Raw genomic sequence first — 14,207 nt, forward strand, 5'->3', positions numbered from 1 at the left:
ATTCCACAGTATTCCCAGCTCCTGCAGCTCACTTGTGAGGGACGGGCTAACTAGTAAAGACCGGAAGATTCATGCCTCTAGCGAAGTTTTTGTCTGGCCTAAGGAAAATAGTAATTTTATTTGATGTGGGCATGTGAAAGGGTATGAAGGTCTAATACTAAATTACAGCGATTATTTACTTTTCACTCGGCAGCACCATCACCTCCTCCATTTCCTTCAGGCCCCGTGGTCTCACATGAACTCTCCCATCCCTGCAGTGCAGGGAGCACACCCTGCTCCCTTCGGGAGATCCAGGCAGATCGCGGGGCACGGTGCTAAACTCGCAGGCAAAACCACCTCATGTAGCTAAGCTGTGGCCTTGAGAAAAAAAACCCACGCCACCTTAAATGAACATTATGCAAAACTATCTCTGGGGCTAAAGTCTACTCTCTTACTTCCACTGATGTCAACGAGAATTCTGTCTGAATCATGCGAGCAGCATTTTATCCCTACTCTGCTCCACTTTAAACAAGGACTCACAATACCATTTCTTTTGATGAATAATAGGGAAAAAAATCCTGGAGAGAAAGAGATTTTTGACAATAAAAATGTTGCTTAGGAATGGATTCCTCTGTGACCTCAAATGCATTCATGCTAAACTCTTCCTGAAAACCCCCTGATGTTATTGGTGTGTGTAAACTGTAGTGAAACCAATGTTTTGCCTCCAGTTGAAAGCAGATGAGACTGCTGAGTGTGAAGAAAGCCTGGGAACCGGGCTGAAGCCCGCAGCCTGCCGCCACTGTGCCTCCCCGCAGGGACTCACGGTCCCGGGGAGCACGCAGCTCGCCAGGGATGAGAGCCGAGCCAGCGTCGCTTCTGGGCTCCCGCTCCCCTCGCACCCACGAAATCCCGTCCCCGCAGCCCCTCTCCTTGCTCCCTCAAGAGCTCTTCCAAGCTGACAAAGGACTAATTGCAAACGCAGCAGTGACGGGCTGGAGGCACACATGGCCGGTACCATCACCAGAGCCTGGTCTCTGTCCATTCTGTGCCTCCCAAGAAAGGTCAGCTTTTCCTTAACGGCTTTTACACCATCACGGCTGCCCTGCACGGCCGCGGCAGGGTTTCCCAACTGGGTTTCTGCAGAGTTTTCAGGCTGGGTGATATTGATGGAAGGATTTACAACCATAATTTTTTTTTTTTTTTGATATAGCAGTGGTGGCTGCACCAGGAGAGAATAGTAAAATAAATAACAATTAGTGGTTACACAGTGCATTACAGCTTCACCTCACAATAAATCAGTATTACTCTATTTCACAGCTGGGGCCTCTGACTCTCAGCACGTAAGATGAGGCAAAGCAGTAAAACGAGGTACTGACTACTAATGCTTTCATGCAGAGTGAAATACGGACAGAACTTTATTCTTCACATGTATTTAAAAGCCAATGTTTTGCTTTTCTTCAGCTTTTAGACCAAACAATGGGAGACAGCAGCCATGAAGCTTCGAAGCCTCAGTCGTAACAGGGAGGCTTAACAACGCAGGGAAAAACCGCCAGCTCCCGCTTCGCGGGGTCAACGCGATCGCTAGGCGCCCCAGCCCTGAGGGGGGTGAGGGGGATGACGGGGCCCTCCCGCAGGACAAGCCCGAAGCCGCCAGGCCCCGCCAGGCCCCTCAGCCTCCCGCCCCGCCGCCATCCCGCGCCCCACCGCCATCCTGCCCCCACCCCGCGCCCCGTCCCCTTGGCAACGCGGCGCCGCGCGTGCGCGGCAGGCGCGGAGGCGCCACGCAGGCAGGGGGCGGGGTGGGCGGTGCTGGGACGGCGCATGCCCCGTGAAGGGGCTCCGCCAAGCGCGCTGTGCGCACGCGCGACCCCGCGGCCCCGGAAGTGCTCTGCCGCTGGGTGACACGTCGCAGGGGCCGCGGCGGCGGGTTTGGCCGGGCCCGGGGCCGTGCAGGTGGGTCCGGCTGCCGCCCGCCCGACACCGCGCTGCCCCGGCTTCCCTGCGGGGACGGGAGGCGCTGGGGCGGCGGCCGAGGCGCTGGGGGCGGCGCACGGCGCGGCTGCGGTCGGCCTGGGTGAGGGCGGCGGGGCGGGGAGCTCCCGGAGCGGCCGCTGTGCTTTGGGGAGCTCCCGGCGGCCCTGAGGGAGGGTCCCCGGCCAGGGCCGCTCCTCTCCCCGGGGCGCTCCCTTCCAGCGGGGTGGGAGGCCCGAGCAAACCTCGCGTTCTCTTGCAGATACCTTGCGATGTCTGGGTTCGACAGCTTCAGCACAGACTTCTTCCAGACGAGCTACAGCATCGATGACCAGGCCCAGCCCTACGATTACAGCGGGAGACCGTACAGCAAGTAACTCGCATGTGCCCTTAGAGCTTGTGCAACGCGTGTCCCGTGTAAAGCCCTTCTGGCACGCGTCTTTAGCGAGCAAGCCCGAGTTCGGATAGTTGTGGGATGGTCTGTCTGCTCGGAAGAGGGCTGGCCTTCCAGCCAGCTGTTGTTGCCTGCAGTTGAGTTCCTGTGCTCTGTTTTGTGAAGAGCATAACTTACATCCTATAAATGGAGATATAAAGCAGTTGTATGTTGAAGACTCTGCCTTCTACATTTTAAAGCAAAGATTAGAAAATTGAGGGAAAGGTTCTATGAGTAATATTCATTATAAGAATAATCTTTACATCTTTGGGAAAAGAAATGTTGTTGTTCTGTAAATCCATCTCCACTCAGGAGTTAGAGCGTCACTAAGTGAGCCTGCAGTGTCAGTGCTGACTCCTCGGCTTTCCTAGGAAAGGTGGCGGGTGTTTCTAGGCTGGGGAGCTCCTGGGGTCCTGGGTGAACACCCAGCCTCAGGCTGAGGGCTTGGTCTGTGTGTGACCTGTGCGATCCCTGCGGGAGATGGAGCAGGCAGCTGCCTAGTTGTGTCCTGGGAAGGATTACAGTGTTGTGACAAGGCTGAACTCTGCGAACACAGGGAAAGAAAGGAGAATGAGTTCTGGGGTTTCCTTCTTTATATTCCTATTTCTGTAGTTAAATATTTTGGAGAAGTTTACTGACATCTCTGCAGTTAGACTTGTAAATGGTTAGTGGCAAGAATAGCTTAATGAGTTTGTTTAGGAACAGAAGATAGCTTTCATTAGGCTTTTTCTAAAGGTAGCAATATATATTTTTATCCATATTCTTTACAAGAGTATTCCAAAGGCAGTGTAAATTGGTTTGTTAGTAAATAATGGTGAATATATGAAATAGAAGCTGCCCTTTTTTCACCCCTGCATCATGTCCTGTAGGTAGATGTCATAACATGTTTAATGTCCGTATTGTAAGTCCTCCTTACACGTCATGATGCTACCTCGTGCACGTGGTGCCGAAGTGAAGGGGAAACCAACTTTTTTCTAAAAAACTAAGCTCATTTTTTAAATATAGAAGGTAACAAAAGCGATAGTATGAGTAACTTTGCTCTCTAGTAGTGAGTTTGCAAATATTCTAAATAGCAAATTAATGCTGGCATCAAATGAGATGTCAGTAGTAATTAATGGACAATATTTGAATAAGTTTGAGGTATAAAATTTTCCTCCTCTTTTACGGGTCTATGGCCTGTAGTAGTAACTCAGTGAATGGATAATGCTTATTTCTCCAGGCCTCTGACTTGAAACAAAAAACCAATACTAGCGTATATAGGAAGAACTATCTTGTTTAGCCTACCAGCATTGTTTATAAGGGTTTGAATTGGTAAACATGCCTATATGCCTGGAAGGCCTGGCTCAGTGTAGAGGATCATCCATCTAATGTGGCTTTTTAAAAAAGACGACAGATAGGATTGTTTGCTGCAAGTTATTTACTGAAAATGAGCTTTGCCCTTGCCAGGAGGTGTTTAAAATAAAAGTCTGTATCTGTCCATAATGCAATGTCATTCTGTGTAGGCAGTATGGAGGCTACGAATACTCGCAACAAAGTGGATTTGTCCCTCCAGAGATGATGCAGCAGCAGCAGCCTTACACAGGGCAGATTTACCAGCCAACGCAGACATACACTCCAACTTCAGCACAGTCGTTTTATGGAAGTAATTTTGAGGATGAGCCTCCTCTATTAGAAGGTATGACTGATGCTTTATGGCCAAGATTTGAAACCCTTCTCAATTTAGGGATAAATTGAGTAGCAGGGTGTGTATTCCGTACTTCTGAAAGTGCACAGTTGATTTGAAATTAAATCAATTTTTTATTCAACTGTATTTTGGTATATGAAATACATGTTCTTGTGGGAACTTCTGCAGTTTTAAATTTGTGCCTTATTACTTCATACCAGCTGTTCTCTGGAAGATGTCACCAATTAAATGGATAACCTAACTTTATCCAGTGCCTATAGCAAGACACTAGTACTCTTGTTGCAAATAATACTTGCAGCTGCCCACGTTTTGTGAAATAAATTGATGCAGTTAGTTTCGGTTGATCCTTTGGTTAGAATTGAAGTCTTTCATGGCTAAAGAGGGATGCTAAACACTGCAGAAATGCCTGTGCAGAACACAGCCTGTGCAGAATGCCAGCACAGATGTGTAGTTAGTGTTTGGATTGATGGTTTCAGTTTCCAGCTTACATCTATTGTTCCGTACCAAATGACTGAAGAAACCCTGCCTGTTCATGGTTAGAGAGATAGGTATTCATGATACCTATCACCTCTACTTAGTCGTGGTACCTTCCACCCTGCTGTGCTTTTTTTTTTGTGTATTCTTCAAACAATTGTTTTGTTTACGTAGATGCTTCCCAGGGCCTGAGGTGGGCAACTAGTAACTGCATTCACAACTAGGTTTTGACGCACAACTGTGGTCAAACCATATGGATGGAGACTTGAAATCATCTCTCGCTGGAGGGGGCTGTGAAACTCCTTGTCATGAGACCCTCAGTGTTAAAAGGGGTGGGTGGTTTATGAAAGAGAAATCCGCTGAGGGTAATTAAGAACAGAAAAGCTCTGTTGAATTAGAAATCCTTGAGCCACCAGTCATTGTAGACTTGAGGAATCTACATGTTCTGTGCTTATACTCTCGTGCACATCTGCTTTTGGCCACTTACAGGGTGCTAGGCTAAATGAACTCTTGGGGTGACCCAGAACACTGTGCTTCTGCTCTTACCTGGTCCTTTAGAAACCGCCTTGTCACTTCCCAGTATTTGAGACCTGGAATTTCCAGAGGCAGCATGCTAGGCAGCTTGGGGGCTGATGGAATGACTCAGTTCTCTGGTCCCCATAGGATTGTGTCTGGAGGAGATTTAGAAGTGGAGAGGCAGGGAAAACTAGGAGTGAAGCAAACAGGGGTGACCGGAAGGGAAAAAATGAAATAAATATGCATAGTTCTTTTCATGTAACTTGTAGAATTGGGGATCAATTTCGACCACATCTGGCAGAAGACACTAACAGTGCTACACCCCTTAAAGGTAGCAGATGGCAGCATCATGAATGAGACTGATTTGGCTGGGCCAATGGTCTTCTGTCTGGCTTTTGGAGCCACGCTATTACTGGTAAGATATTGATTGCAAAAATATTACTGTTGGTGCGTTAATATTTGTGGAAACACAGGGGAAAAAAGGCATGTTACCTGTAGGTTTTTTGGCAGTGACTTCTTGGCATGGAGCACATCCTGACCAAGAGTTTGTAGCTATATAGAAGAGGAGCTGGGGCTCACACACTGCTGATTGAAATCTATGAGTTCGCTGTCTCTTTGCATCAGAGGAGTTTGAATCCAAGTCTTTGTGCTTGGTTTTTTGGCAATTATTTCAGTGTAACTCATATTTCTTTTCATACTTTGCTTTTGAGGAATATGGCTCCCTTTTGTCACAGGAATGGCTGCGACTCGTGTTCTCATATTTTTACCTGCTTGAGTTTTCTTTATAAATTGGGATGTTTTACTTCCAGAATTGTACTGTACAGAATTTGCAGCATCTTTGTTATCTTCTGTCTTACTAAGAATCAGAACAATGGACACATTAAATACTTGAATATTTATTTCCTTTCTTCATTTCGGAGTTTCTTTTATGTTTTAACTGTTACGGTGTTTCATATTTGAGTCTATTTCTCTGTTTTGTTTCACTGTAATTCTTTGCTCCATACTGTATTCATTGTTCTTTACAGATATTCAAGAGGCAAGAAAACCCAAAATTGATGTGTAAAAAAAAAAAACAAAACAAAAAACAAAAAAAAACAAACAAAAAAAACATTTTAGAAGTACTGATACATTAGGCATGACTTTCAGTATCAAGGGTCAGTCTGGTAAAACACTTCTAAAGTGAACCTGCTTTCAGATGGTTTATACTTCTTAACAGGTCAGCAGCTGTTGAAGCCTGGTGGTTTTTTTAGTTGAGCTTAATTGAAATAAGATTGTGCTTTAATGACTCAAAAGTGTCAATTATGAAATGACAGAGTAGCAGCAGTCTTCCTTGTCACTGAAGGCTTCAATATTTTTAATGAGTTTTTTTCTCTAAATGACTTCAGGCACTGCATTTAATTTTTGCCTAGAATTTCACATGCTACAACACTTAGAATGTAGCGTTTTGTTACCAAGGGGACTTTAAGCCTACTTTTATAAGTAACCTTTATTTATGGAAACTAGGCCAGTAGAATTAATGAACATGTTTATAACAGATACATTGGAATGTTCTTTTCCTAAGAAATTATCACTTTCTCCTGTGTGCTCTTATTTTTTAAAATACATTGAGTGTAGTGAAAGAAAAGAAGCTTAGCCTAGCAAAAAGATCAAAGCAGATATGATTGTTTTCTAGATTTGTCAAGAAGTTCCTGACTTAAAATTTTTTGGTCTTTAAACACCATTTCTGTAAAGATTATTATTGCAAGTAATCTTCCGAGAAAATCAGCATGAGACGTTAGTTGATTAAAGAACTCACAGGCTTTTTCAGCCCAGGTCAAAGAATATCAATTTGATTGAAAGCTGTTCATCAAGATACATAGTTAGGATAAATGTGCCTCTTGGGTGCCTGGAATACACAGATGTCCTGGAATTCAGGTTGTGGGAAAGTCCTACCTGTTGAATCGGAAGGTAACACTTGAGGGTGGGGGGCACTGAGGAAAATGAGGATACTCTGTAAATGTTCGTTCTTTCCTTTCCCCTTGGTGGGAGGTATTGCTTGTTCTGCACACTAACAGGCATTACTCTGCTTGGCTTTCAGGCTGGTAAAATTCAGTTTGGTTATGTGTATGGAATAAGTGCAATCGGATGTTTAGGGATGTTTTGTCTCCTCAACTTAATGAGCATGACGGGCGTCTCGTTTGGCTGCGTTGCCAGCGTCCTGGGATACTGTCTTCTTCCTATGATCCTACTTTCCACTTTTGCAATTGTATTTTCGTTGCAGTAAGTACATAAACTTCATATTTTTGTAATAGATTCATCTCCTATGAGATGGTGAAGGAAGTTATTAAAATAAATTTTCATATTCAGTGATGAAGCTGCAGATAACTTGAATATGTCAGGAATTTGTAGTAAGTGTAAAAAGATAAATATCAACAATCTTCAGGTATTCACTGAATGAAAGACAGGTGAATACTGGTGTTATCTATAAGTCAGTTAACAGCTTTTAAATACATAGAGTCAAATAACCATATCAAGTTTGTTTTCAGTCAGCTTTGAATCTGACAGATCTCGGTACCTGTAAACTCTAAAAGTAATTATAATTTCAGATGCAAATTTGAGTTTAATAAACAGAAGAAAATCAGTGTGATTGCTCATAGCTACATGAAATGGGGGACTGAAAAGAGAGAACTTGCTACAGTTACTGTACTCACTGTTTTTACTTTTCATTTGCACAAAGTTAACTTTGGGGGTGTTTTATGCTGTCATAATTGAAAAATACTGTTCTGAAGTCTTCACTGGAACTATTTAAATTTAAAAGTCAAAGATAAAAGGTAGAATTCATCTTAGAATCGGTAAAAGGTGTTAGGAGTCCAGTTACGACTTCTATAAGCATATGTACACAAGTGTTACATGGATTCTCTTTTTATTTCTGTTTTTGCAGGGGAATGATGGGGATTATTCTCACGGCTGGAATCATTGGCTGGTGCAGCTTTTCTGCTTCCAAAATCTTTATTTCTGCCTTAGCAATGGAAGGACAACAACTTCTAGTAGCATACCCCTGTGCTTTGTTGTATGGAGTCTTTGCTCTCATTTCTGTCTTTTGAATAGACTGTCCAACCTGTTGGACTCCAGTGGGCCAAAATGAAAACATCGACTTGGAACATTTAGTTGGACCAGAAACAGCTGCAAACAACTGTATAGTGTTGCTATCCCAAAACGTAGACTTGTCCTGAATCATCTGGAACAATGAAAACAAATGTCTCGTGTTCACTTTTTTAGGACTTTGAATACTGTTATCAATAGACCGGAAGTGTCTATAGCTTTAATAAGTGTTCATGCTTATCAAGTTAATGTAATTTCTTTCCCATTCCTGTATCTTTAGAAAAGTAACTTTCGGTTGTTCATTTGAGGGTTGGGGGTTTTGTTTGTTTTTTTTTTGTTTTAGGGGAGAGAGAAGGATTGCTGTTATAAATTGATAGATTTTTATCAGCAAAAGTTAACAGAACTGCAGATGCCGTACATTTGGGGTACTCTTTGCAGAAATCTGCAGTAATAAAGAACCTATTTCCTGTCCCCTCTTACCAAAAGCAAAATGCACAAATGAACACAAGCAATTAGAGTATTTTCTCTATTTCAACAAATATGCTCTTTGGTCTCATTTATTTGTTCATTTAATGTGATACTATTTCAGGATTTAAGATACTTAAATTATGAATTAGAAAACAGATACTTAAAAGTTAAAGGGATCTGTAATTCTGTCACACTTGAAATACGAATACATTTGGATGTCTAAGTAGCTATATGTTAACTTGGATTTCTGAAGATGACTTCAACTAGAGTTTCTTTTCCTAATGGTGCACATACTAGTAGATGAAGAGTAATCTCTTTTGCAGTACTTCCAAGGAAAACACCATTTTGAAAATGTTATGCTTGTCAGTATTGTAGTTACTGTAAAATAATTTAAGGCATATTGATTAAATTTTCCTTAAATTTTGAAAAAGGTGTTTGATTTTTCTGATCTTTTTAAATGGAGTTCATTTACTAAAATAGAAACTTCAGTATTGAAGAAAATCATATTTAAAACTGTATTCAGTTAGTTGGTTTGATGCTGTTTTAGTCACAAATACTTAACAAACAAGATTAGACTTTTCACTTATGTTAGTCACAAGAAGTCTTATAAGTGTAAGAAGTGGGAAAGCAAAAATAGTTGTTCTTCACTTGCTAGTTCTTAAATTAATTCGTAAAATAAGCACAAAAAGGCTTCAGACATATTTTTAACTCATACTGGGGAGGGGAGGTTACTTATGTAGACAGTAATTCCCAGCTTGGAAATGAAAAAGCTCTAACAAAGTGCTAGTTTATAACCACTATTTCTGCAGCAGTTTAATCCAAGGGATTTCATTTTGTTGACTCTACCGCAGGTGTTAGTCTGATGTTCATCTGTCACCTCCATGGAATGATCTATTCATAGACTTCAGGAGTTGAATCACTACTCAGACGTGTTACCATAACACTTTCTGGTAAGACTCAGTGTGCAAAGGCACCTTCAGAGGAAAGCTTTTGTCTTACCGATACATGAATGAACAATTTCACAGGCTTGGCACACATTTCTGTTCATTCTTCCATTAATTCTGCCTAAAAGTACCTTCCTAGTGCCGCTAGAAGCTTCTGACGAGGTCCTCCTCTGTTGGCCAGAGCCAGCTTTTGCTTGTGTCACCGGGGGTTGTGGGAAGCGTCGTATGAGCATAAAGCCTCTTAAAAACCAAACACTGATGCACAAAACCCTCCTGACTTGGACTGTATACTGTAACTGGCTGTTACAATGAATTTTAAAACTCTCATACACATTAAAAAAACTTCTGTTTCCTTCCAGAAGCAAATTCAAGAGCGCAGATAATTTTCTACTTTGATACGTTATTACAAATTATCATCCTAAATAAAAGTGGTGAGTTCACTTTAAACTGGTGAGAAAAATTTACTCTGTACTTCGCAGTTCCGATTTCTTTGGATTAGCAGACCACATCTGCCCTGGTGCACAAAGTTCTTACTCCTTGAAATGAAGAACATTACCTGCTGATGGAGCATGATGTCCTGTATTTGTGCAAATAAGTTACAGTGATTACCTTTACTAATGAGGCCTAATTAAAAACAGAATTGTTCTAGTAAGTATAAAAGCTCACATATCTCCTTGAGCACACCAGGTTCTAATACTCAAATATTGTATTTTTGAGAAGCGGGCTAATGGATCTTGCCTTGCACGTACAACTGTGGTTCATTTCTTCAAGCTTGCGCTGATTCTGTAGGTAGCTCCAGGGCAAGTACTTCTGTGTTAAACTGTTAGAAATAACTTTTTCCTCTCACCACAGCATGAGCAAACTAAGTGCACAGGAAAAAACCATTAAAATTAGCTTGTCTCAGTATAGCACTGGCAATATAGCTGCTGGGTTTGGAAAGACCGTATGAAAAGGTATTTATTTAGATATAGATGTTCACAAAGTCTTTTCCATGGCAGTAGAGGATAATACGTGTCCTACTTGAGCAGTGAGGTTTGACCAGTGAGTTTCAGGAGCATTTTGAGTTCTTCAGCTTACGCTGTGGAGAATGTAGCTGTGAATTTCTAACTGGTCTCTTGGGGGCAGGAGAGAAGCAGATGGGAGAAGGAGGTCAAACACTTCAGTTGATGAGGACTTCACGACATAAACACAAGTTAAGTCTAGACTGGTAGTCTTAAATATCCCGAATTTCTGGTACATTAATTAATGTGATTCCATTGACTCTGTTTATTGCCTTTCCAAAATCAATTCCATTGATTTTCTGTAATAATGTTTTGTCCTAGATCTTGCTTCAATTTCAGTTACATTTCAGACAATTTAATCTTGCCATCACATAGAATGACAAGATTGTATGTTGTAATTCTTTACTCCCACATTTGCCTTTCGTATTTAATAGGATTTTTTTCCTTTCTAAATCTGAACGCTCCCCCACATTCTGTTAACATCAGTATTCTCATCTAGTGTTCAGATGAAATACTGACATTACTTGCTTCCATCCTGTGTTGTCTCTTGATGCTTTCATGTTACTCAGCTTAAAGCATTCAGATATGAATGCTCCTGTTGCTTTTTTAAAACGACTGTTGTTATCACACTCAATCTTGCAATTATTTCCTATTCTGCAAAAGTTAAGTTATCTTTTCCAGTTTGTCTGGTTTTTGTCCCAGTTTGTTGATGTTTTGACAGTGACTTTGTTTTTCAGGTCACTTGTTTTGCTATGAAGCAGCTGCTGACTGTAGTTCAGTTTGTTCCTATAGGCAACATATCTGTAAGTACCAACAAATTGCATGACACGTCCTTTATTAAAAAGCATGATTTTTTTCTGTGCTCTCCTGCCTTTCATCTGCGCACTGGTGTCGGCATCTATTCTTGAGGGGCTGTCACTTGTTTAGCGATGGACGAACGCCTTCAGAAGCCGCCGAGAGCAGGGGCTGATGCAGCACTATGTGCGAAGCCAGGCGCTCTCCATCCTCGCGCCTGAAGAGGAGCATCCTGGATTTGTACGTGGGGTGCACTGCATTGCCCGTGCTTTGCTCTACCTTGCCCTCCAAAACCATTACCTTATTCCCGTGGAGCTGAGTGGTCCAGACTGGGTTACTGGTCATTTGGTCTGTAATAAGAAGCTGGAATAGCCTTAGGCTTGTCTCCAGGAATCAGCACCAGGATGTTTTCACTGGATAATCCCTGTGTGAAGGAACTGGGACTCCGGCTCCTCTGGGGACCGACGGCTGCAGTTGGGCACAGGCTTCGTGGTGTGAAGGCTGGGCTGGGAGCAGGCAGCAGGAAGGAGGGAGTCACTCGCTGATGCACTAACAGTGCATTAGTTCACATCAATACCATTGTTTAAAAGTTTGTCAGTGTTTTTCAGGAACCACGTTAACTAAAAGAACAGCCAGCACTTTGGGCTGTACCGCGTGTTGTACCAGAGAAGCGGGGTTTGCAAAAGAGAGCATCTTTTCACTACGGCAGTTGGTTTCCCTGGACAAGCTTTCAGTCTCTGAGCCTTCACTGAGATGCTTTGGAGCAGCTGCTGTTAATGTTACACGCTGCATTTTAACAAAAAATGAAGGAATGGAGTAATTGGGACTTGCTGTTTCCTGCTTCTCCACTGGGTGGGTCTGCAACATGTCTGATGGGCTTCCACATATGTGATGTTGTGCTCTATAGCTGCTGTGCTGCGCCGCTTCTGGTGCGCTGTGAGGCAGGACTCGGGTCTGGCACAGCTCGGCAGCGGAAGCCTTTCCCCTCCTCCTCCCCTCCTTGCTCATCTCCCACAACATCAATAGCAATTACATTCCCAGGTAGTCAAACCGCTGATGTTGTCAAGCTGGGTTTCCGTTCCCTGTAACGGGGAAGGGATTCATTTCAGTCATGGCCTGTCAAATTAGTGGAGATGCTGTGTGCTGGGTAGCCCTCCTGGCAACGGGAAACCTTTGCTACATCTCATTCTTTGTACAAAGCTGTAATATTTCCAACCAGCTTTTTTTTTTTTTTTTCTTTCCACATTACTAGGAAATCTGTTTGTTTTCTGTACACAGTCCAAAAGCACATAAAATTGTTTTTCTCTGGGTAATTCACTGCCTTTCCAAGTGCTGGGCGATGCAGACAGGCAAGCTGTTCCCTAGCGTGGATCACGTTGTGTTGTAGCACTCAGTACCTTTTGCTATGCTTTTTAAATTTAGTCAAACAGCATCCTCTCAGAACTAAACCAATTCATTTACACAATCTGTGAGATTAGAAGAGTTTTTAAAAAATAGTTTTTGTTGTTTAGAAGTTGCAAGCCCTAATACCTCAAGATGTCAGGGTTATTTATTGTTGTTATCCTTAAGCATCCTCTGCGATGGGGAAGTTCTGTCGTCCTGCTCTGACGATGAGGAATGGAGTAAGGAGACGGATGTAATTTGTGTAAGTCCTGCTGCATTTGATCATCTTTACGTCAGCAAAACATAACAGGGTATTTCTCCGGGGGGGGGGGGGGAATTTTCAGTCCAGCTCTCTGGGACTCAGTTTGAAAGTGGGAGGAGGTTTTGTAATTGGAAAGTCTGCTGGTGGTGTTTGCCAGCGTCGGGCTTTCCTCCCCAAAGCCAGCAGGCCGCTAGCCAAGCAGCAGTCCATGCTGCGGGAAGGACTGCAAGCACTGGGCTCTTAAGGACACTTTTTTTTTTTCTCCTTTTATTTTTTTGCCTTATTGCAGGAAGTACTGACATTAGAAAAGTGAGGATTCTGTGGTGCTTGTCGGGATGGTGAAATGAAGATTGTCTAAAATTAGACACTGGTCCTAGAATAGGCCTCTCAAAGATTGTACTGTAATTACGTGGCTTTAGGAAGAAGGGTGTTGCTCTAATTCTTTACGTGCTGTAATTCCAAGAATGACGTGGTGGAGTTTAGTGCTCTTACCATATACATTTCTATTCATTTTTTTTCCCAACATTCTCGCTTTTCTGCTGTTAGTATAGGAAAATCTAACCTTGGATACCTGCCTTACCTACTGATCTACCAGACCTATTCGCTTTTCAGTCACAGAATTTGCATCCGCTTTTGTGCAAGAGCTGAAGCCAAAGGTAAGCAGCACTCTGGGCTTCTGTCGCAAAGACGACCCCGATTCCGGCGAGCCTGTCTCTGCAGCGTGTAGAGGGAGTGACGTGAAGTTACCATCGGGCGTTGGACCAGACCCTGCCGAAGGCACGCTTTACCTACCCGTGCTTGCTCCAGCCTGGAGAATAATGACTTACTGCTGAAGAGGCGTCAGGAAAAGTCCCTCTCTCCAGGCTGCGCGTTCCCCGGCACGAGGTGTTACTGCTGCGGCGTGAGGTGCGTTTTCCCCTTTGTGAACGCCTGGCTCGCATCTCCTGTTGCCAAGTGCGTTGCAGGGGGTGTTCCACCTCGGGGCTCTGCCCGCGTTCCCCTGCACAGCTCCGCGGCGGGGAGCCCGCCGGAGGGACGTCACTGGAGATGCACAAGGGTCCGGCTGAGCGTGGGTGCCAGGACGCTGGCAGAGCTGGTCCAGCCCCTTGGCAGCAACACCAGCGAAGGCTCAACTCCAGCAGGTTTTGTGAATCCAAACTTGAGGCTGTTTGGGCCTTGGGTAAAATCCAGACGTTCTTACTTTATCCCACTCTGG

General features: G+C 43.5%; 1 protein-coding gene across 2 annotated transcripts; it reads left to right on the forward strand.

Annotated features, from left to right (window-relative positions):
* Positions 1-1,779: 1,779 nt before the first annotated feature.
* On the forward strand, positions 1,780-9,036 carry YIPF5 (Yip1 domain family member 5). Of its 2 annotated transcripts, XM_054841506.1 has the most exons (6): positions 1,780-1,932; positions 2,213-2,323; positions 3,886-4,058; positions 5,327-5,472; positions 7,135-7,316; positions 7,978-9,036. In XM_054841506.1, the coding sequence occupies exons 2-6, from the start codon at positions 2,223-2,225 to the stop codon at positions 8,138-8,140; spliced, it is 765 nt and encodes a 254-aa protein (XP_054697481.1). In that variant the 5' UTR covers positions 1,780-1,932; positions 2,213-2,222; the 3' UTR covers positions 8,141-9,036. The 2 variants fall into 2 exon arrangements, with proteins under 2 accessions (XP_054697481.1, XP_054697482.1); XM_054841507.1 differs by lacking the exon at positions 1,780-1,932 and having other exon boundaries at positions 3,890-4,058.
* Positions 9,037-14,207: the final 5,171 nt, after the last annotated feature.

This window comes from Grus americana, chromosome 14 (genome assembly GCF_028858705.1).
Source record: "Grus americana isolate bGruAme1 chromosome 14, bGruAme1.mat, whole genome shotgun sequence".
Taxonomy (NCBI): Eukaryota; Metazoa; Chordata; class Aves; order Gruiformes; family Gruidae; genus Grus; species Grus americana.

Coding starts and splice junctions, on each gene's coding strand:
- YIPF5 (XM_054841506.1), top strand. CDS start 2,223: ATGTCTGGGTTCGACAGCTTCAGCACAGACTTCTTCCAGACGAGCTAC. Junction 5,473..7,134: donor TTGGAGCCACGCTATTACTG/GTAAGATATTGA, acceptor CTTGGCTTTCAG/GCTGGTAAAATTCAGTTTGG. Junction 7,317..7,977: donor GCAATTGTATTTTCGTTGCA/GTAAGTACATAA, acceptor CTGTTTTTGCAG/GGGAATGATGGGGATTATTC.